At 34.8% G+C, this 24,415-nt stretch overlaps 2 protein-coding genes across 15 annotated transcripts in view; both read left to right on the top strand.

Moving 5' to 3' along the window:
* LOC135682699 (adenosine receptor A2b) overlaps positions 1-9,853 on the top strand; it is a 53,908-nt gene extending 44,055 nt beyond the window's left edge. For 3 of the 14 annotated variants that reach the window (XM_065197691.2, XM_065197694.2, XM_065197695.2), the window contains 3 exons: positions 998-1,043; positions 5,796-5,850; positions 6,958-9,853. In XM_065197691.2, the coding sequence (XP_065053763.2) occupies positions 6,996-7,970 (975 nt within the window). In that variant the 5' untranslated portion in view covers positions 998-1,043; positions 5,796-5,850; positions 6,958-6,995 and the 3' untranslated portion in view covers positions 7,971-9,853. The other 11 variants (XM_065197692.2, XM_065197697.2, XM_089113045.1 and 8 more) reach the window with 8 other exon arrangements.
* Positions 9,854-17,766: 7,913 nt separating this feature from the next.
* The window catches only part of LOC135681872 (uncharacterized), a 60,796-nt gene continuing 54,147 nt past the window's right edge, over positions 17,767-24,415 (top strand). The window contains exons 1-3 of the mRNA XM_089112960.1: positions 17,767-18,199; positions 19,669-19,987; positions 20,532-20,664. Coding sequence (XP_088969086.1) covers positions 18,171-18,199; positions 19,669-19,987; positions 20,532-20,664 — 481 coding nt within the window. The 5' untranslated portion in view covers positions 17,767-18,170. The remainder of the gene's footprint in view (positions 18,200-19,668; positions 19,988-20,531; positions 20,665-24,415) is intronic.

Below are 24,415 nucleotides of genomic sequence, written 5' to 3'. Positions count from 1 at the left end.
TTGCATTCACGCTACGAAGGTCCAAATCTGGATTATTTCAGCCGCTGCTAGCTTACATTGTTTGAACAGGCCTATGGGAAAAATAACTATATTGAAACAGATTGAATTGGCTTATTGCCAGTTGCACACAGTATTTACTGTGCGGATATAACAGCATGATCATGAAACCAACTGCCTATTTGTAATTAAGTGGCCAAATGTGCATAAATGTATTGCGAAAGCTTAATTTCTTTGTAGCAAAGACAGTATCCACCACTATCAATCCTGAGAAACAAATTAGGATCATACTTTCAATTTGATACAGTGCTTTGAGCGTGTTGTTCATGTGTGAAAATCTATAGCTGTATTTTTTTGTTTCCATCTTTCTTAGCTAAGCCGGCTGAGGCTTAACAGATTTTAAATTAAGAATATGTGCAAAATAGACAGTGCTATCTAAGAAAGAATAATCTACTATTCTTGAAAGGTTTCCCAACACGCGTTCTTAAAAGCATTAGATTGCCAAACAAGAATCCAATTCAAAAAGAATTTTTAAAACCCAAATTTTGAAACATATTTGTCACTAAAACTTCTTGAACAAAGAATGCTTTGAAAATAGTATTATCTGAGCTAGAAACCGAAATCTAATGAAATGAAATGAAATGAAGTGAAATAAATGAAATGAAAAAGAATTGAATGAAATCAAACTGTTTCGACTCAAAATAAAAATGACTCAAAATTTCAATTCTCAATCCTCATTGCGCGTAGTTTCAACCAGCTTTGAAATGTAGCTGCACCTTCTCGATTGATGGTGCAGTTTGTTTCAAAGTTTTATAATGTCTGCGAAAGTTAAAAATTGAATATAGAGTAGCCTCGTAGAAGATACTTAATTTAGAATTTAAAGTAAATATTTTCACTACAGTTGATGCTTGAAAAAGTCCTCAATAATGAGTAAGATTTGTCATGTTGGAAATACATTTGAAAACGTCAGTTAGTCGTCAATTCTACGTTTAGTTTGCAGATCATTTTACATTGGTCATTTGAAACCTGAAAAGCAAGAATAGAAGGTTAGCCTCTCTATTTCTATCTTATAAAATAGTTAAAGCTTTAATCCGCAGTCATCAGTAAAGAATAGTCTTTAGGAATATCGTTCATAATTTTTCATTGCAATATGGCGGTCAAATATTGCATTTATTTGTTTTTTGGGAATTGTTATCAAAATATTGGACTATTAACTGCCCTTTTTCTGTTTTTTTTAATGAATAAGAATAATAACTTTCAGATAATAAAAAGATACTTCAAATCATTTTTAGGTTTATTTGTAGCTGTTGTAGTCTATTAGAGTGTGGGATTCCCCAACAATGAGCTTGATAATTTCTGTCAGGATTCCCCAATAGCAGTATTGAAAAGGTTGTTAAGCAGCTAATCTGAAAATAGAGGTGTCCTACTTTTTAAAAGAATATCAGCTAGGTTGTTCTGATATTTTCTGTAGATTTGAATACACAATTATTAGAACTTCATAATATATCATTTGCTGTTTAATTTTAACTGCTCTGCTGTTTAATGATATTCGTTCGTTGGTGGTGTCCATGGTTACCTTGTTGGCCTGTTCAAACATCTTGTGATCCATGTCATCCAGAACGTAATGGCAAATAGCTAGTTCTTATTTTGTTGGACTTGTTATCTGTTCTTGATTAAAAGAAGAATCTGTGAAGTCGTTTGAGATGAAATATTTGTGATTTATTTGCCAGTGATGCAAAACGATTAATGCAATTAAATACTTACGTTAATGCAAAACGAGATTGAAAGCTGTTCAATTTGAAGTAAAGAAGGAAGGTACGCGGGGTAGGCTGTCCACCGGATTCCGTGAGTCGTGCAATGAATGATTTCAAATGCTCAATATATTATGGAACAAAATATTAAAATAAATACCATGTACAGCTAATGTTTCGTCACCTCATACAGGGCTTCATCTGTTACACTGACTGTAATGAAACCCGGTATGCCGAAGTGAAATGTTACCTTTACGTTTAAACTATCTTAAAATTCTGTTTTACAATTTATAGGATTCTCGTCATCATTTCGCTTTGTTCCTCCTTCGTACAGACAGAGCTGTCATCGTTAGATTTTAAATATTTAAATTATAAGGTCTTAGCTTTTTAATATCTACGATGTTGAGTTTCGGTAATCTATTCGATTTTTGTTTGGTTGACAAGATAATTACTGGTTGCATTAGACTAAAATATATGGAAATAAAATTTGAGATTTTTACGCATTCTTGATAGAAGCGATTCCTAGCTACCATCTAGTCGAAGCTCGCAAATTTCCCTGCCTGTTCGTAAAGTGGCGTTATTGCACTTTACAAGTTCTTGTTCATTGCATATTTTTTGTTTCAATCATATTCAAGTATTAATAGTATTTATTCGTCGATTCAATCAAGAAGAGAAGAAAAGAGCCTTTGTTTGTACATGTTTTATTTTGCGATTATTTAATACATCAGGCATTTAATATTATTTGAACAACGAGAAATATACACATAGCTTTCCAGATTTCCAAAACCTAGTATTTACAGGTCATTTCCAGGGAAGGTGAATATATTATCTTGAAAGACTTGTATCCTATGTTTTTTTAATTATTTGTTTCCTTGAAAGACTATGTTTTTTTAATTAGACAAAGTTTCCGAATGGTCACAAATATAGTATTAGATATGTTTACAAGGAATGAATAATTGATCAATGGGTAGTTAAATTTCAATGCCAATTTACGAGTTTAGCTAGTTGAGGATTTGAGATATTGTCTGAAATATATACTTATGTTAACGGTGGTAAAATTATGTGTCAAAAGATCTTATTGTCGCTGACCTGATATGTCTTTTCAAAGCAAAAGTTTTTAAAAAAAAATTAAAGTTGTTTGTCATTGGTATAAACGCCTTTGAAAAATAACAACTATCTTCTTTTCATCAATGATGAATGAGGTGGAAGGAAAACAAACCAAAGCGTATATTTGGATAAATAATTATGTATTTAACGAAAATTCAGACGTTTCGCCTTCAAGTTGTAATTCATTTTTCTCGTTTACAATAAATTTTGACAGAGAAAATCAACCACCAGCTGTCATTCGTGGCATTTATAGAATATTGTTTTCTTCGTTTGAAGGTCTTTTTTGACATTGATAGTTCCAAGATCTTTTTGCAGGATCCAATGGTAGAACAGAATTTTATTTATTTATGTAAATTTTGAATTGGTTATCCTGTAAAAACATTCGTAATAATAAAAATGGAAAGATTTCATTTTCAATTCAACTTAAACTACAACTACAAATCTCACTATTACAAGGTAATTTGCAATTGGCTAGCCTGGTTTTACAAGAAAAAACTATAACAACCGTAAGGTAAAAGGAAAAACTGAGAAAAATAAAATAAAACAACTAAAGTTGAAAAGGATGTAATTCCGGATTTGTCCATGGCTTATTTTTGCAACAAAATATGTAGTACGTAGTACGGATGGCAATGTTGGAAAGTTTAGAAATGAGATACTGTTTTTGTTGCTGATCGATGAAGAGAGAGTCACACATTTTGAAGAATGAATTGCAGGAATTGCCGAAGATGCCAAGAGAGCTCATAGAAAGATTAACAAAGGAGAAACATTTGAACTGCCGCTGTAAACCAGATAAGAGAGGAGCATACTTGCTGTGTTTTCTTGTAGCATTTGTCTCAAGATTGGATTCGAAGCCACAATAATGATAATAATAATAATAATAATAATAATAATAATAATAGATAGCTAGATAGATAGGCCAAATTTACATGAGATGCTAATGTTATTGATTTCATTGGAATTACTACAGAATGGCAAAGAGTTTGAATAAGTTAACCGGTCATCGATATTACAAAAAGACGCAAGATCAACCATTTCCAGATGTTCTCTCAAGACTTTCTCTCAAGAATAAAAATAATATTTCAAAATGAGTTTCGAATTGCTTGAAAAGTTATAACGATTAATTTTAATACAAGAATCGACAAGTAATTGTATAAACAAAGTTGAAAATTTCGACTGCTAAATGCAAATTTTGATTTCTTTGTTCTTTAAAAAGAAGTTCTTCAAATAACAATCATAGAAATTCCTTGTTCTTTTTGTTTTTTGTTCTTGAGAGAATTGATGAGAGAAGTTGCCAAAAATATTAAAAAAACCTATACATCCTTTTTTATAAATAAAACGTCTTCTTTTTTTCTACTCTTTCTTTCCTTTGGAATTTTTTGGCACTTAGTGGGATTGCTGGTGTGGACTTGAAATCTTCATGATGCTTAATCTTCTTTCCTGACCATTCACCATGATATCTCTAAGATCATGTATCCATCCATTTGTTGCCAAATCTTTTGAATGTATACTCTCCTTGCTCACCAACTTTCAAGCGCTCGAATCTGACAAAGTAAGAACATCTCCTATTGTTCTCTTTCTTAAACTAATGAAACATTTTAAACTAAATCTATAAATACCTTGCCTATCTCACGCTTTCTTATCAATTGACAAGAGTAAGTTTCAAGAAATCAGCTGTCGAAAGTTTCATGACTGAGAAAGCCGAGGCAATCCGAGATTTGTGTTAGTGTCCTTCTTCCTCTCAGAAGGTTTAGATTAAGATTTAAATCAAAAGAAAACAGCCTCAAAATTACGCTCCTAATCTTCCACCCTTCATACTTTATTCAATAATCTTCCACCCTTCATGCAATAATACAATTTTTCCCGTCGTGTAGTGTTCTTGTTTTGGAAGATGCTGGTGAGACATTTAGTGTGCTTGCAAAGACTTCTTTATGCCCTGTTTTTATCAACATGTGTATAATATTTGAAGTGCCACATTACGATGCGGTTGTTTGCATGAACAAAAGTTTTGCACCTAGCTTCTTCACAAGAATGCAGCTTAAGCTCGTATTGCTTTTTAGATTTCTTTACAGAAAGTCAAATAGTGCAAACGATATTGTTAATGAATTCTAGAATCGGACACAGATTATTGCAATCTGTTCAAATAGAAATGCGCAAAAATTAAATTTATAAATCACAAAACTGTTGTCAAAAGGATTAGTACTCATATTTGTTTTGGCAGCAATGCCTTTTCATGGGAAATGTAATATTTTTCTGTTGTTCTTTGCTATTCAAATGTTAGATTAAAGATTTTGCAACCGCTTTTCTAATCAATACAATTCGAACTATCAGCTGTTAGAAAGTACCGATATGCGTCGGTGTTTGTATTCAGAAAGCATGCAAGTTGTATGCCTTTTAATTAAATAAAAAAGTTATGTTTACTGCACGAGCTGTGCATCATCTGCCTTCAACTTTAACTCAATCGGTTTCAAAGATCTTTATTAATTTAGCAACCAATAACTGAACTTATCTATCAAAGAATGCTTTGCCCCCATGCATTTTTTCCTTCTTTATGTGGATTGTCGGATTTTAAAGGGATTGGGGGAATCAATGAATGGCCTGTTGGTACGCCAATACATACAGGTCGTCTAAAATACGACGCTTCTTTCACAAATGCGTTTCCAAAACATTTTCAGGGTAAAAAAATATTGAAACTTTGAAAACATGAATACAATGCATTATATATAAATCTGAATAACCATAGTCTGCTATGTCATCTGTTAGACTTGGTTGTGAATTGTAATTGATATATTTTCCTTGCGATTGCAGAGGTTGCTTGTTATCTTCTCAATCATTATATGTTAGAAAACATTGTCATTAGATAAAATCAACATGGCGTTTAAAGTACATGATATGAAAATAGCATTTCTTTAAGAAAAGAATCATCAGCGATTTTTTTTCCAGATCCGAAAAGCAGAGCATAGATATAAAGATTACGGTTGTCTTGCAAAAAAAAGAGGTAAGTCTTGGCACCAAACGTCTCTCTACGATTACTGATTGCAATTAGATCTTCAATAAAGCTGTCTGAAACCCTGCTATCTTCAGTAATTTCATTGTATCTTTTTTCTCTATGCAAAAATTATCTTTTACGGATGTTAGACTTGCTCATCGCTAGATTCCGCAGAATTTTTTGTTTTCGCCTATTGAAACACGTGAATCATGAACTTATCTTACCCAAAAGAATCGAAACCTTTCAGACATCTTGCCCTGGAATTCCTATCATTAAAGGGAATTGGAATAAAACAAAGCTATGTGAATTAAATTGTAGAAAGCCATATCTAACAATGTTTATTACCTTTTCCTGAACACAAACGTCAGGTGTATACAGCTATGAACAATAAATATGGAATTTAGATGAATGCCAAGTTTAACCAGTTTGATTGTAAAGTTGCTTTGTTGACAAACGAATTAGTGACAGGTGATTTCAAGGAGAGTAAGTACCGCTGCTCAAGCTATTCGGCATTTGTGCAGATTTTGCAGATGTGCAGATGGTGTGACATTGGGATCTACATGGACGATAATCTTACTTTTACTGATCTACAACGTCTTTGAATCAGAACTTTACGGTTGTCTTATAGTAATACCGATTTTGAGGTTTTTGTTTGAATGTTTTTACTTTTTGCATTCATTTTGACCAATGTTGGAAATCAGCGGCATAAATCGATTACGTTAAAGATTTATAAGAAATGTATGAAGAGGCATAGTAACTAAAGTTTTTTGCATTGTCGTGAAATCTTCAAGGGTGTTCGAAAGCAGCATTCTATCTGCTTTCACAAATTTACCTAATTCAATTTACAATGGATTACGAATTGTCAGTTAGGTTGCCGTTGAAATTAGGTTGGAATTAAAAGTGAGCCCACGGGTAAGCTTAACATCTTTTGCAGTTCGTGCAAAGTTTGATGCATCACTAATTATTAAGACAACTCTCTTTTACAGATTAAATCTTCACGTGTTTATTATAATCTTCAGAAGATATTCAACAATCGGGATGCCCTCGTGGTATCATAGATTAGATTGTTTTGCCGGAGTTGTCAAGTTTTACGAAATTTATCTTTTGCATTCTTAGATTTCAGTTGTCCAGTGACAGACCGGAAAGAGTGAAAGATGCAACGAGGACTGAACAACACGACTACTCCTATGATGCCATCAATGCTGCCTTATCAGCCAGCATTCCATACAAGTCTTATCATTCTTAGTGTACTCACCACAGCACATAACCTGCTAGTACTGGTTGTCTACAAAAAGAACCGAAGCTTGCATACACCAACTAACTTTATTCTCAGTAACCTGGCATGCTGCGATCTGATGACAGGGTGTATTTTTCTTCCACTGATGATCTCAACCTCGATGGTGGTCAACAGAAGCCTCCAGTTTGCAACCAATGTTTTTGCTGACCTCACCGTAATCGGAATTGTTTTGTGCCTCACGTCAGTAACATATGAACGTTACCTGAATCTTTGCCACCCATACCAATATCCAATTATTGTCAATAAGTGTCGAGTTCGTATTCTGGTTGGAGTCATATGGACCATTGCTGCTCTCATGTCCCTAGTCCCTATTGTATGGTCCCATAACACTTTGAACAAAGCACCTGGGAAAGAGGCAAAGAGCTTCAAGCAAGCATACCAAGCACACTCATTGGTGGTGCTGGTGATTTTCTTCGTTATTCCAACAACAGTTTCCCTGTACGCCTTGATTGCAATGTTTTGTGTTGTTCGCAGGCTGACAAAGAATGACCCGATGGTTAATGCGAAACTGAGAAGAAAAAGAGAGAGAAGAGTTGTGCTTGTTTTCTTGGCCATGTATGCTTGTCTCATCATCTGCTGGACCCCTATGATCCTGGTGCGTATTTCACTTGATTTTCACCTGAATCTGTTCGTATGGCAGAGGTGGCATCTAGAGCTTTTTCTTTGCTTAAGGGGACTACCATCTTTTACCAATCCGCTTATCTACGTATGGTGCAAGCAGGATTTCAGACAGAGTGTCTTCAAAATCAAGGCAATACAGAAAGTCACAACAATGCGAACAAAGTTGGACATTAGCGAGCGCATCCTAATGGTCACAAAAAATGCTGATTGAGAACGTTGAGTGCGATAGCTGCTCCTTCTTTGTATGATGACCGCTAAAGTTAGATTAGCCAAATTACTGTTAGAATTAAAGGTAATGTGTCCATATAAAAGAACTGCGTATACCCAACTTGTCAAGCCACCCATCAAAATAACAATTTGTGATTGGTTAGTGTTCTTGCAATGCAAAAATGTTCACATGAAAAGCTGGCCTCGCAGCAGGATAAATAAACAGAACGACCGTAATGACTGGGGCGATGACATGAAAAATCACATGTTTCTAAAAACCCCTGCAGAGTCGCTTGCTATAGCTGGACACATTACCTTTAATTTGATGTCAAGAAGATTATTGCGCAGTCTAAATGATTGCGAGTTACAATGAATTGTTTCATGGAACTCAATGCACACAATACCGTAAATCTTCGAATTAGCCCGAATTTTAGCTTCGAATTTTTGGACGGGGGCTTATTCGAGAGGGGGGCTTATACGAGGGGGGGCTTATAAAATTATTGTAGACAATAAGAAGACGAATTTGTCGTGGTAATTCAATAAAACGCCATAGGCAACCTCAGATAGCAAAAACCGTCAAATTGAGGGGTCAATTCGAGAATATACGGTAGCAGTGGGGGCTTATTCGAGGAAGAGGGCTTTTTGACAGTTTGTAGTTTTAGAGTGTGGGCTCATTCGAGGGAAGGGCTTTTTCGAGGGGGGGGCTAATTCGAGGATTTACGGTAATTACTGTTTCAGAAGGGTTTGTGTTCATGTTACCTAGGTATTGCAGAATGGATGCTGCGTTCTTTCTTTTTATGGAGGGCATGCAAGTCTTATTGCGTAGATATTTTGACTTTATTTAAGAATATCTAACATTGGGCAGGTGTGACGCACTGTTTCGACAACAGTAAGTGAGAAAAAGTCAAGGGAACCTTTTTATGGATGGGACCATTTGTTTATATCTGTTCATTGTTTTCGATATGATAATTGGTTGTATATGCTGCAGACATTAAGTTTGTTTTAACGTTATTTAGACGAATATCTGCTCATTTGAGTGACAGTGTTCTGACTTTAGAACGTTATTTGCCATAACTTTTTGCCATAATAGAATTTTAAAGTGAATTAGATATTTAAATGCTGAGTATGAGCTGTATACTGCCAAATCATCGCAGGCCGGTTTCCACTCAGGCTGCCCTGCTTGCACGATTCCAACTGAAGATATTTGGCGAAATAACGAATCGGCCAATCTACGAATCGGCCAATTAACAAGTCGGCTAATTAACGAAATGGCCAATTAACGAATCGGCCAATTAAAGAATCGGCCAATTAACGAATCGACCAATCTACGAATCGGTCAATTAACGAATCGGCCAATTAACGAGTCGGCCAATTAACAAAATGGCCAATTAACGAATTGGCCAATTACAGAATCGGCCAATCTACGAATCGGCAATTAACGAATCGGCCATTTAACGAATCGGCCAATTAACGAATCGGCCATTTAACGAGTCGGCCATTGAACTAATCGGCCAATTAGCAAAAGTTGCTTGGAAGCTGAACCGAATTGTACTACTCGGTGGATGATTGTGTATTTACATCCACAGTGAAAGTTAAACCTCGCGAATGCTCTATAGAAAAATCCGTTACACTTGATTAAAACTTTATGTTATCTTCGTATACTTGTCTTTAATTTGTGTATACCAACATTAATTAGAATCTATTGACAATTACTAGAGTCTAATCTATAGATAATTATGTAAACTGATTTGCTAGAGGTGGCAAAATTTTAAAACATTAACATTGTGGATAGAGTTTAAAAACGCTCTCGTAATTTAGAAATAGGGGAGTTGGTACCTTTGATGAGGACGGGAAATGTATTAACGGGATTTAGCTGTAAATGGTTCATTTTTGTGTTTTTTCTCTCTTCAGAAACCTTACGGTAGAAAAGTCAATTAATCTGAAAGATAACCTGACTGCTGGTCCTGAGTTTAGTTTTGCACATTATCCCGCATTCGATCACTGCCCATCAAATTACAAAAATTTAATGCATAAAATCAAAAAGTTCATATTAGTGCCATAGACTTTGCTAGCGAAGCCTTTGTGATTGAGGGCTGTTATCCCCTATACCACAATTAAGAAAAAAGCTTCCACAAGAAAGAGGACTTCATTAGATGTACCAATTTGCTGTGTTATTGTAAAATGGGTGGATAACATTTAATTATTTCATTTTTGAATGAATCATTTTTCCTCAGGTCAGGAGAGCCTCAGCCAATAGAAATTTGCATTAACTATAGAAATATAGATGACTATTGCTTTGGCGTGTAAAACAGAGTCAAGAATACATCACAGTTTCACAGCAGTGAGCTGGAAAAGGTAACGATGCAAGAGTTTTTAGGAAGGCCAATGCATAACTTAACAAGAGTATAGAATGTGAGAGGAGTTTACCGAAAACTCTACGCTAGAAAATATATATAACCAGATGTAAAATGAAACATGCCAATCAGAAACGCGAGCACATAAGTTTGAGGTTGCCCAATAAGTGCTTCTTGCCAGTTTAAGAATGTTACCAATGGGCAATCTCGACAGTCATGAATGTGCAAATCAACAGCGCAGGCAACAAAATCGTACTTGTAGCAACGCCGGACCCAGGTGCAAACCATATTCTTGGGCCATATACAAAACAATGAACCTAAAACGCGTTTAAGGTGAATTTAAAACGCGTGAAATTTTATTTTATTAACTTTTAATTCATTTTCGTAAAGAATTGATCAATGTTCCCAGTCTAACTATCATGTGTAATTACCATATCATAAAGAGTCATAATTTTACCAGTGGGTCCCTGCTGCCTACAGGCCTAGGAACAATTGCCCCCTTTCCCCTCTCAAGGGGCATGCTCCCTACTAGTTAATTTTTTATATCTATGCTCTGTCGATTAGAGATTATCGATTCACGTAAGCAGACTCTGTAGCTTGTTAAAATTGGCAAATTGTTTAGAATTAATGAAATGATTCATAGTCATCAAGCTTCATGTAATGAAACAGTCACAGTCATGAAATGAAACATTCACAGTCATGTAATGAAACTACTGGGGATTTCTGTAACAACGAAAATTCATCGGACAAAATTGCACCAAAGAGTCATTAGAGTCCCTTTCACTAACTAGCTTTTTGAAGCAGTTTGCTGCAGGAAAGACCGACGTTGCACCCCTAATCCAGGCAGAAATACTGACAATGTACCTTCTCTCCCAGTGAAAGGATGGCAAAAATAATGTTGTATCTAGCTAGAGTTGGTCAACTCTGGAACCTTAAACAAAAGCGTTCGGTAAGGATATTTTAACATTTTTCTTAGATATTCACTGTATTATAGGATGCTGTTGAGCATCAAGTCTTTAATTATGAACATTAATTTGGGAAATTCACTTCTTATCACTTTTGTATTTGTCTTTTAAGGGGGCCCATGGAAATCAGCACTGCTGGGAATCTACCTTCCTAAATTATTTGAAATGAATGAATAAACGAGTGAATGCTATTGACACAGAAAAAAACATTATTGCATTGCACCAAGACTTTTGGTAAGACCATCTCAAGATTGAGGTCATTTATTCACTTAGCCAGCAAATAAACTTTGTGGTTCACATTATTACCAGCAGCTTTTCGAACAATATGGTTCATATTGTATTAGTCTTTCAATAATGCAACAACAGCGTCTTTTTGGAAGAAATAAGTCTTGGTTTAACTATAATCAATTCTCTGTATTTCTTCAGTTAACGTTTACGAGGAAAAAACGGTATTGTCTGGCTGTCAGCTTAAGACTGATATATGAAGCGACGTTAGGATACACTTCAATCTTCAATTGATATTCCATAGATTAAAGCTTCTTAACCTATGATTATGTTGAATTTGAATCACATGTAGCTGGCAGCGTGTATACTTTCTAAATGCGATCTCCTGTCATGATAAATTAGCAAACTGACGTTTAATCAAGTATGTTATGGGATCAATTTGGGTTGCTTCAGAAAAAAAAACAAAATTCCGATATCACATACATGGAAAATATTAATCCTTGTCAAATGTAAATGAGATTTTGGCAATAAGAATAGGTGTAGCCAAGCATTTCAAGGAAAATTATTCTAGCCGAAAATAAAATGTTGATATTGCATTAGCAATTCATATATATTGCAATTCGGAGTATTAATCCCATTATCAAACAAAACGAAATTCATGTAGTTTACCGCGTAGTACGTTTGTCTACAAAGTGGAAAAAAGTCCATTTTAAAGGCACTTGGATAGACGGTTAAAACTTAGTTTTCGGTTTTTAACTACAACTGCAATCTCAATAAAGTCGTTGAAACATTTCGACAAAACACCAGCTAAAAACACACCTGATAGGCTATATAAAGCTTTATAAACAAGCTAACCCTATGAAATTCCTTATGAAATAACCTTATTCCTTATGAAAGCAAACCTGCCATCTCTCCAGAATAGACGACTTCAGGACATTGCCATACTTATGTATAAAGTTAAAAACGGCATAGCCCCACATTTTATAAAGGACATGTTTGCAATTAAAGAAACTCCTTATGAATTAAGAAACAGCAACTTTGTAATTCCGAAATTTCGTACGGTAAAAGAAGGAAAACATTCAGTAAGATACTTTGGCCCATATCTGTGGAGCAAATTAAAGAGAGCCACCAAGGAGGTGCCAACAATAAACCAATTCAAAAGATGTATAAGAAGAATGGACATAGAAACTCTTATAGATTGCAGACTTTAGTTTAGTCGTACACACGGTTTTTAGAAATTTTTAGGTTTTAATAATTATACTGTAATTACATATTTTATGCTCTAATGTAACTTAATATACTTTTTTCGTTGTGTCCCCAATTAGCTTGTAAGCTAAATATTTTTTTGGCACATTAATAAAGTTTTTGATTGATTGATTGATTGATTGATTGATTGATTGATTGATTGATTGATTGATTGATTGATTGATTGATTGATTGATTGATTGATTGATTGATTGATTGATTGATTGAAGCTTAATATGATGACAAAGCCTTCTGTGTGTCCAAAAGAACCCTTGTTCCTGAATCTTAAACAATTTTAAAGCATTCGAAAGCATTGTGTTTACTTTGCAGTCAGTGGCGTAGCGTGAGCGCAGAACTTAGGCATGCGGTAACATAAAATATACGGCTATGTTGAATAAATGTAATGGTAATTTCAGTTTCTAAAAAATACAAGCGGTAATTAATGATAATCGTGATAGCAAATTTTGATTTTCAAAGTAACAAATCATTTGTACTCTAATTCTAATCAATCAAGGTGTCTATTCTTAGCATCAGAGGCTCCGATAGAGGTTGGAAAGTGAAGGGGGGCGAAGGGAAAAATTATCACCCATGCGAAAGTTTTTGAAAAAAGCTCAATTGTTTAGCAAGACTTTTCAGAATAACTCCTAGCGCTTAAACTGCTTCGCAAAAGATTTTATTCTTATTCATATTCCTCAAGAAAAGGCATCACCTAATGCCCACCTAATGTAAGAATTTTTTATGCTATAATGAAGCTGGGGATTCCCGCAAGAAGGAGCTCTCCACATTGCGAAATTGTTAACACACTGCAGAGCCTAAGCAGGCACGTAAATAATAGGGGGGCGTGGGGGGCGTAACGCCCCCCCCCCAAAGTTTGGAAAATCCAGTTACAGTTGGAAAACGTAACGGTTGACTTGGAATTTTTTTCTTAAGACCAAACTTGTGAATTTTATATTTTAAGAAGTTTTTTTATTTTAAATATAAAAATTCTAAACATTAAAATTCACAGGCTGAAGCTGACCCATCCAATCGTTTTCTATTGTGAATCCCGTCTCCACTGGATCCAAATTGCACACTTGCCCCGTTTTCTTTTTCTTTCTTTCTGACGGGAGTTGAATCAAATTACGAACAGGCAAGGTGAACTTACGGATAAGAAACTTGAAACTTACAGTTTGGAATAATAATACCCGCATTGATCAGAAAATATTAGAGTGGGAATTTTTTTAAAAACTACGAGTAGTTAATTCAATAAAAGATTAAGAATCTTTCAGTACTAAAAATTCTCAACGCTTCTTATAAAAAACGAGTTTATGCTAAACTCCCCCTGTTATTTGTTAATGTCCTTGAGTCCTTATCATAAATTCCTATGACAAAACTGCTGTGGAGCAAGAACACATTGCAAAAACTGCAGTAGAAGTATTTGATCAAAGAAGAGTATTTCATCTTTCGAATCAGGCATATGCACAAGTTTGTTCTCAAATCATCATTTCGATTGTAAAGAATGAAAAGGCATTTGGCCCTCTGAAAAGTTTAAAGGTAGTTTTCTTCGATCAAGAACGAAAATAAAAGGCCCAAATTCTTGGTGCTTCTATATCGTGAAAAAATGTATTTTAGATAAAATTGATCAATTGATCTGAAAGAATACTACTAATCATTAAGTATATCTAATACTGGTTTTGCTTAAATGTTGCTTTACTTCTTACAGTATGTTTAATGTTTGTTTCATGTTAATCAAAATTTAGAGATTTTAGGCTTTTATGCTTTAGGCTAATTATTGAGTAAAGATTTGGTAATTATAAAGAAAATAGAACTATGGTGCTCGGGCTATTTACAAATATCAATTTGGTAGGTACAACAGATCTACTGGTCGAATGAAAAATTTATCACTTGAAGTTGGAATTTTCATACTTCCACGCCCCCCCAAAATTAGCAACTTGTTTTCGTCCCTGACCTAAGCGAACAGGAGCAACAGTTTCTGCTCATTTTTTACTCTCATAGTTAACTAAGATGAAAATAGTGAGCTGTGAGAGTTGTTAGAATTGAAGATGCTTCCATGTGTAAAGTTTCAGAAAGTTAGTCCCGGCAAATCATCATGTATTTAGCAAGGCTTGCGCTCAGGTCTACCGCATGCCCTGGTCCGTAAATTCTGACTATACTGGCAAGCCTTTTGACTTGAATTACGGAATGCGGATCATGACAAATAGACTCTGACCCACTTTGACGAAACTTTTTCTCTTTTCAACAGTCACAAAGTAAAGAAAGGAAAATAATTGGATTTGAAATTATGTATCACGCAAAGAGTATTCGCAAAAAGCAGCTTATAGGTAGAAAAATGTTGTGGATTATCAAATATTTGGGAAGGCTTGCGCTCAGGCCGACCGCAAGCTCCAGTCCGGAAAATTCTCACTTCTCTCAGAAGCTTCTTTCGAGTTGCACTGAAGTTGCACTGGAGCATCACATGTTTCTCTTATTTTGGACAGGCAAAAAGAGTGATGTGGAGGGGCTTCAGTTTTTTAGATTTTTCGAATTTCATAATTTTTAGCGATCTGTTTACTTGGAAAAATAGCCAATTGGGGCCAATTGGCCTGTTGGCGCTAGAGTTCACTGCATGCTGCTCATGACAAGAAAGAGAAGCCGTTTATTGCGGAAATTGTTATGCATTGAAAGTGTTGCAAGAATTTTAGAATTTGTCTATAAAATTTTACGCTTGCGCCGCAAGCGTAGCATACATAGACGCTACGCCACTGTTTGCAGTGTATTTGGTTTTTCTTACTGCATTGAAACCAAACCCTCTTATTTTTGTAAACTGGTTCAAGCAATAAGAAAGGTTTGCAAAAAATTGACAAGACAGTGATTTATCAACGTAGCAGAAGCCTGATAACTACAAGCATGCAGTGGCGGCGCCAACTACTGCCGAGTGGGAGGGTAATGGGCGTGGCCAGTGAGACCACGCCCTAATCGCCTCGTTTCAGTGCTTTGTACCAGGTCAAATTTCCTTAGGAAATATGATCTATCCCTACCTAGTGCTTTCTAACCCGTTTTTAGAAGAAATATGTAGACCATGTTTCGAAAAAAGTGGCGGGAGGGGGGGGGGGTAATTACCCCCCCATACCACCCCCTGGCGCCGCCACTGCAAGCATGTATATTAAACAAAGGAAGAAGAAAAGAACTTGCTCAATTTGTGAATGGTTTTCTGTTATTGCAACGACTAACAGGTTTGCAGCTAATCAGTCATAGCCCTTTTTAGCTAAACATGGCCCTTGAGTCTGTCTGGAAAGGAGTTGTCAAATCATCATGGTTTGCCTGTTTGTGAACTTAACATCTATGCTTCTGTTTACTTCTGGTGCCCAATTCAACAGGTGACCTGGTGGCCAGCTTATGTTGGGCAAGTTAAGAAGACGAAATTGATAGGTGGCTAGAACCAGGTTGACAGGTTTCCATGTGATGAATAAACAAATTATGTTTACCTGATATAGTCAGCTTGTACAGAAGAAAAATGTATTGAGCAGAGAGAAAGTAGAAATCCTCAAACTTTTAGATGAGTGCAGGTGTCTTCATTTGTGCAGAACGTTTCACTAGCTTGTTATTGACATTTGACTCTCGGCATGTTGAATTGGTTAAACTTTAGAACTGTTTGCAGAAATTGTTCAGGGTGTAAAACAAAACTTTTACTAAAATATTCACGATACATAAGCTACCACTCTTCAACTGCAAAGAAAATTTGACCTCGTTGAAATCAACTGCCACTTTAATCCTTGAAAGCTGAAAGGACAATTACAAAATGAAGAGTAAAAATATTTTTGTAGAATAACGTTCTTTGCAAAAAACCTGATTTACTTACTAATCGTACAAATTTACATAGATATGAATGTGACTTCTTACACACACTACAAAAATTATTCTTGATGATGTTGTTGCCGAAAATTTTTCCTTAGGACTGCTTTGTTTTGCTAGTCTTTGATAGGATATCAAACCAATTTTCACTATAATTTGTCATGCATTGTCAACAAGACGCTAAAAGAATGTGTTTCTTTCTTTCTATCAAAAGAACTTCATGATTGCAAGTCTCTATTATTTCTTTGAGCCAAGTGCATTGTAGAGAATTGATATTTTGTAAGATGAAATGGTATACTCTCTCAACTAGCATGTGTAACTTCAAATGCTCCCTCTTTGTGTCAACAACGTATCACAAACTGTATGGCGACTTCCAGGTATTAGACCGGTATTCGTTTCACCATCCAGGTATAAGACCGGTATTCGTTTCACAAAGTTTTGCAGAAGCCCATTTGTTACACAAAGCACAAGGTGCTAGAATCCCATTAAAAATTCACATTTACCGGCCCAAAAAATGGGCAATCAAAACCAAAGCATCCAAATGATAGATATTATCTCAAAAATAAATATTGTTAATTATATGCAACTGTCTTTCTATCTTTTTGTTGCACGAACCATTTTCTATTTTTCAAAAATTTGCAAAATTGTTATAGTCAATAAACAAAATATTTTCATAAATTTGCTTTTTGGTGTATGGGACATGAAGGTTCTAAGCATCTGAGAGCCTCTCTGTTCTATACACCAAACAGTCTGTACAGCTCTACCTATACGGAATCGAGCACTTTATGACAGACCAGTAAACAGTAAGTTTCATTATATTCTTATATATATATATATATACTCAATCTGCAGACAGTACTGTTTCGCCCTTTGTGGGCTCGTCAGTGCAGCACAGAGATATAGCACCTTGTGCTATATATATATATATATATCTTATATAAGTCTATGGACAAATTTCGAATTTTGTATAATGATAACTGAAATCATGTACCATACTCTTTCAGTAAATAGAATTGATTGTTTATGAAACTGTTAAGTTTTGAATTGGTCAAAAATGTTGCAGGAGTCGAAAGGCCAAACCAGTGGCGGATTTAAGGGGGGGCAACTAGGGGCAGTTGCCCCTCCCTCGCTGAGTTGAACCAAGTCTGGCGCCCCCTTTTGGAAACGGTTTGGCACAATAATTGTGAAATTGTCCTCTAGAACGTGAATAGAGAGCCTTCTGTCAATAGTTAGGGACTGAAATTGTTGTATATAGTGTACTCTCATCAACTATTTCTGAAAATTTTTCAGCACCCACAATGCCAATAGCCCCTCCTTCAAATTTGTTCTGGATCCACCCCTTGGCCAAACAGACTGGAAATATAGCAGAAATTATACAAAATATTGCATCAGAAATCAAACTGAGATCTTGTACTTAAAATACAATGATTTGATATCAACCCCCCATTCAGTGCTTCAGTAATGGGAACAACTGACAAATACACACAGGTGGTTTAAGCTAATCATACTATTGTGACCTTGTTATTTAAATGCATTCGTTTGATACATGCAATAATAGTTACGGAGCTGTTAACATCGCACCTGATGACGATGCATCTGCCATTCTTATTCAGGTAAAGATTTCTAGAGTTTTGTAAGCTTTTTGCGTGTTTGATTTTATGTTGTCTGATGATGATTTTTTTGCAAAAGTCCACAGGAAAGAAACAACTGCTTTCTCAAGCACAAGACTTTGGGCAAGTCTATATCAAGGTGAATCTCGGAGTAGCAGCCTAGAACTGACCCGTTGTTTCACATCGAAGTATAAAAGGTTTTACCTGCACGGATTGGAACACACTGCTGCTCAGACTGTTTTACATTAATCTTGTTGTAATGCATATGTAGGCACCCTATGAAATTAAGTTGCAATTAAACTATTTTGGCATCAAGCAAGAAAAGCAATAAATTAAACAAGAATTTTTTGAGCAATATTTTTAATGTTAACTAAATATGATTAAAATCAATTTTGTTCCTATTTCCGTTAAATTAAAGAAATGCCTTTATCAAAGAAAGCAAAAATGTTTCAATTCATTTTTGTTGGTGCTTAAACTTTGTCATCACGTTAGACGGTGTTGAAGTAACTGACAACTAACGGTCACAATATTTGTTTTTTATCTTAGATCTAATAAGCATTTCAATATATCAGCGTGACAACAAAGTTTCAGAAAACGATCTAAGAGAAAGCTAACTTTTCTCACCTTTAAAGGCAAAAGAGGGAGGTTTGGAATACACTAAACTTTAAGATCACAGAAGTGTATGCAAAATTTATTTAGAGACTGTTATAAAGGTATACTTTGCGCGCTTTATAAAGCTATGTTCCAAAATTAATCTTTACGACTAAAATGATTAGGAGGCTTTTTCTTTAAATTTAATTTTTACTTAAAAACCAATTTTAGTGAAAATTCTCTTTTATACTACAAAATATAATCAAACTGTTTTTAACGATGGCAAAAATTTATTGGCAAAATGATAAAGTCATGCATCTTTCTCGCTAAGAATTATATTACGATGATTTTCTATAGGTCTATTTTGTAACAAAGCAAACATTCTTATAAGAATGTTTTTGAAATTGAATATGAAATTAAGTTGCAATTAAACTATTTTGGCATCAAGCAAGAAAAGCAATAAATTAAACAAGAATTTTTTGAGCAATATTTTTAATGTTAACTAAATATGATTAAAATCAATTTTGTTCTTTTTCTAAAATTGCTTTCTAAATTTCAAAGACTAAAATGATTAGGAGGCTTTTTCTTTAAATTTAATTTTTACTTAAAAACCAATTTTAGTGAAAATTCTCTTTTATACTACAAAATATAATCAAACTGTTTTTAACGATGGCAAAAATTTATTGGCAAAATGATAAAGTCATGCATCTTTCTCGCTAAGAATTATATTACGATGATTTTCTATAGGTCTATTTTGTAACAAAGCAAACATTCTTATAAGAATATTTCCTCTTGTAAAAATTGAATGTAAGAATTTATAAGAATTGTATCAAATGTTTCATTCTTCATTTTTAACTTGCTTATTGTAACTTATTTTTAAGAGCCCTGCTTATGCTGTTGTGTAATTTGCCAAATTCCCATCAAACCATTCTGAGATTGCCATGTGGACATGTTTTTGCTGATTTTAAAATATACGAAGTTGGAAAAGCACTGTCAGGAAGTGTCATCCAAATCACGACTGGAACAAATGAATTAGATTGCATTCAGTCATGTACAGGGCACAAAAATTGTCTCTCATACAACATCAACCCAGGGGAGAAGAAATGCGAGCTCAATAGCAAGACAAGCTACCACGAAGGTGCTGCGCTGGTATCCAGACCAGGCTGGATTTACAAATCGACAGATTATAACGAGACCTTGGTTTGTATGCTTGAAGAGCCACCCTTGTTATAGTGGAGAATCGAAGGCTTTCTACTGTCTCCTGAAGGACTTACTTGTCTTTTGCGTTTTCTTTAAATTTCAGCTTGTTGCAAACATGATTTTGAATAAAACAATCAATAGTCTGATTTATATTTTAATTGAATTGACATTGATTTCTCACGATATTTTCATTGAATATCACAGTCAGCAGTTTCCTTCAAATTTGCACCTCTAAAGGCAAAGTTGAGCTGTTGTTGAATCTTTTTAAACACTACCGTAAGTTCTCGAATAAGCCACCATGACCTACTTCGCAAAAACGAATTTGGCGTAGGGGTTTATTCAATGGGGGCTTATACAAGGGAGTCTATTTTAAGGGGGCTTATACGAAGGTAAGTGCATGGCTACTCGAGGATTTGAGGTAGCATGTTTTCTTTGATGTTCAATTTTTCTGAAAAAGAGTTTTCTTAAAATCTGGCAAAACCGACAACTTGATTGATTTTCGAACTGAAGGAATTTTGCTGTAGAAGCAAGCTGTCTCTTTCAGATTGGCTCAACATGCCAGGAACTGCAGCCGTGTCCTACTGATATGCTCTGCAAAGATACATGCAATTATCCATTCTATGAGTGCATTCAATGCAATCGAACAATGCCTGAAATGCTGTGTGCCCTGCAAAACGGTAAGATTTAGCCTTGTTCGACAGCTTTTTCATTTTCATAAACGTCTAAGACGAATGAGGCTATGGAAATTATTTTTCGCACACTCGAACGTTTAGATAAACTTTGAATTAAGAATGTTTGACATCCATTGCTTAGAAGAATAAAAGAGGTTTTGTATGGCAACGCTGTCTCTAAATGGTGAGGAAACATTTTATTTTTATTCACTTTATTTAATTTTGGTTTACACAGTAATGGCTAATAAACAGCTAATTAACACAAACTTGCAACAATAACAACATAACTGAAGATAAGCGTAATGTTCACAAGTATCGAATAATAGAATTATGTGGTGTGTATAGTTTACCGAGCAAGTAAGATCCGCTTGTTAAATTATAGTTTTGAATACTTTACAATTTTCTGTCGATCGAATATCTAACGGTATAGAATTCCACAATTCATTACATCTTTAGGATATTGTATCTAGCCCATAAGTAACAGTGTTCGGGGTTTTTGTATCAATGATTGATTTCATAAATTATATGCAAGCTCATTCAACTGAAATATTTCTTTCATAAATACTGGATTTAAGTTATATCATATGATTTTGGATTTAAGATATTATATGATTTTCATCAATTGTGATCTTTTATATTCCTTCATATAAGGGAAGATTCTGACTAGAGCATCTATCTTTTCACCTTCTCCTTTGCATACCTTTTTATATGTTTTTCAAAGTTCAGTTGCCGTCTAAAATTGTTCCGAGTAGTTTCGCTTTTGGTGTTTGTAACTGGTGTGCTAAAAGTTTCGAAATTTGAATTGGTATTGTAGTGTATTGTATTGCTTCTGATTGCATTATAATATATTTGTTCTTGCTATTACTTTGCTCCTGCTTTGGAATTGGCCACCGTAGTTGCCACACTTTAACGATTTGTGCATTAAGATTGCCATAAGGTCATTTACATACTGAAATGAAATATATTTATGTTAGGGCTACTAATTCAATTACTATGATTTTTTATTTAAGTTCTTATCAATAGCAAAACATTTTAAAAATTCATGTTACATAGATTTAGAATTTTGTTATTACCGTTTGTGCAAATGTTGCTAAACTTCAAATAACTATCCTTAAGTAATTTTATCATGGTTGTGAGTAAATGTCATATTTATTGTACAGCATGTGCTACTCTTGTATCTTGTAGTTTCAACCCGATGTGAAAGCAACGCATGCCAAAACAACGGAAATTGCTCTGAATCAGGTAGTCAGCACACAGGTACCAGTTGTGATAAAGGTAAATTTTTTAGCATCTTTTAATTTTTATTCTGATTTATCAAACTTTCATCAATCATTGCATGTTAAAATCATATTTCAAAACATATCAGTTCAAGTCTGTACGTATCATAAATGTCATTTATCCCTAATGCAAATTTTTGTTTTTAAATGCAGTAAAACTGTTTTGCAGACAGAGAAAGAAAAATAATCACTTGTATCTTCTTCTTAGCTGAATAAAGGTAGTATCTGAAGAAGGTAGTGAATAATATTCTAAAATAGTAAGGAATCTTTGACAACGCCCAATTTTTCAGAGCAGCTTGGAAGATAGATGTTAATAATTTAGATTTTCTACAATTCTGGCAGTCATTTATGATTTTTTTCTTCCAGTCCTAACTTTAAAAATAGCATTGATATATGATATATAGTCTCTCATTCTTTATATACAGCCTATGTTCATTAAGGCCTCCTTTCTCTGACGATAGACTTTTGAGGAATTGCTTTCACGAATCAGCTGTTTTTGTACGTTTTATTTTATATTTCAAATTAAAATTTTCACTGTCTATACTGACACGATGTCTGAGACAAATTGATACTTTGCTTTCAACATATAGCCTACAAACGAGGAGGAGGGAGGAGGGGTAAGCAAATGAGAAAACAACCCGCGTTGGATGTGGTTAGAGGACAGTCGCCTCAACTGCGAGGAATCGCAAAAATGATATAATATCTTACATGCTCAAGAAAGAGTTGACAAATTTCCATCAACAAAAATATCTTACAATAAATTCCAATGGAAAAGAAATATATTGAATATTTTCTGCTTCGTAGACATTATCACATGTGAAAAAACTTCCTGTTTGAACGGAGGGACGTGTGAAAATTTTGGAGGTATCTTTTCATGTCAGTGCAAGCCAGGATACATTGGAGCGCGATGTGAACATGGTGAGAGCATAAATAACAAAATTTTGAAGTTGTTGAATTAAACCAATGTTTTTAATGCCATTCTACGAAACTTTGGACAGAGTTTTGTGGTAATACTGGCAAAGCTAGCTGACGAGTTTGGAAGTGAGAGTTAGCTAATGGACCATGTTTCTAGACCTAAGTCTTACATAATGCAGAAATGCCAGTGCCAAGTTTCAAGACCTACAACTCTATTCATAAGGCAGAAACACAAGCTTCTCAAAAAACTGCAAAGTGTTTAAGGCTGTTTTTGATGAAAGTAATTTCAATTCATCGATCCATAAAAATTTCCTCTTCATTGAATTACTTGATTAATGCCGACACAGTTACCCTTTGATCGATTTGCTGTTGTTGTGTAGTTGAAAGTACCTGAAAGTATGTTTTATATAAATATTGCGAAAAAATGAATCAAAAATTCCTTAAAGGTGATAAAGATATAGGGGGATGGGAAAACAAGGGAAAAAATTAGATGCAATAAAATTCAACTGTTCAGGTTAGCAGCAGAAGGTTACCTCAGTTTTAACAACAACTAAAGAAACGAAATAGTTTGGGCTTAAGAATGGAAAAGGTTACAAAGCTACTGAAAAATACAAGTCAGCGTGTAAAGGAAAATTGGCGAAAATTAAGTCAAGGAAAAATGAGTCAATTATAAAAAATCTAAACACTCTTCCTCTTTTTGTCTCTTATAAATAGATAGGATTTTATGACAATGGTTTTTGCCTTTTCAAAGAAATGATTAACAATTTAGAATACATGAGCTAAACTGGCGTAAATATTGAAAAGTCGCAGATTTTTTTGAAAAAAGAAGCAGAATTTTTTCCTCCTCTCTTCGATTTAAGTCATTTTTGTATCTTCACAGAATGTGCGAATGCTAGCTGTCAAACTTCTTTGTAATATTTGGTTCTAGATATTGACGACTGTGTAAGTAACCCATGCAAGAACGGGGGAACGTGTGTGGATGGCGCGAATCAATGGACTTGCAATTGTCCCCCTGGTTTCGGTGAAAGTGTATGTTATCCAAGTAAGTATATATTGTTCAATAACAGCATTGACCACCTAGTAGGGCCTCCGTTTGTTATAATTGTGAAATTTTCCCCTGGCCCACCCACTTTCCAACCTGCGTCGGAGCCCATGTCAATTTTTGCAATTTCGTGATTCTTCTAAATCTGAAGAAAATGTCGAGGGAGGGGAATATTTTGAAAAGATAAATGAGTGAGCTGATTCACTAATTTTGAGTCTACTTCTACGTAACTGCAAATTTATTACGGCGTTTCACTTTCGTAAATGATCCTTTCATGGCAATTACAAGGGTGTGATCTAGAATTGTTATTCCATCCGCCATCATTTATTATTGCTGTCTGTTGACTCTGCTTTTGTCCAGACTCTCTCTGAGAACTCTTGGGCAATATTCCACCAGCAATTTTAGGAAGGTAGGTAGCCACATTGTTCATCAATTCAATTTAATGATGTGATCAAAACAGAACTCGCTGCGTGCAGGCCAGGCCAACCCAGCTCCCAAAACAAGCTTGAGTATGCAAAAGAGG

Source organism: Rhopilema esculentum, chromosome 16, assembly GCF_057945365.1.
Source record: "Rhopilema esculentum isolate cy_ngs chromosome 16, ASM5794536v1, whole genome shotgun sequence".
Lineage (NCBI taxonomy): Eukaryota > Metazoa > Cnidaria > Scyphozoa > Rhizostomeae > Rhizostomatidae > Rhopilema > Rhopilema esculentum.
The sequence above is the reverse complement of the archived record's forward strand: the minus strand, read 5'-3'. Positions and strand labels throughout refer to the sequence as shown.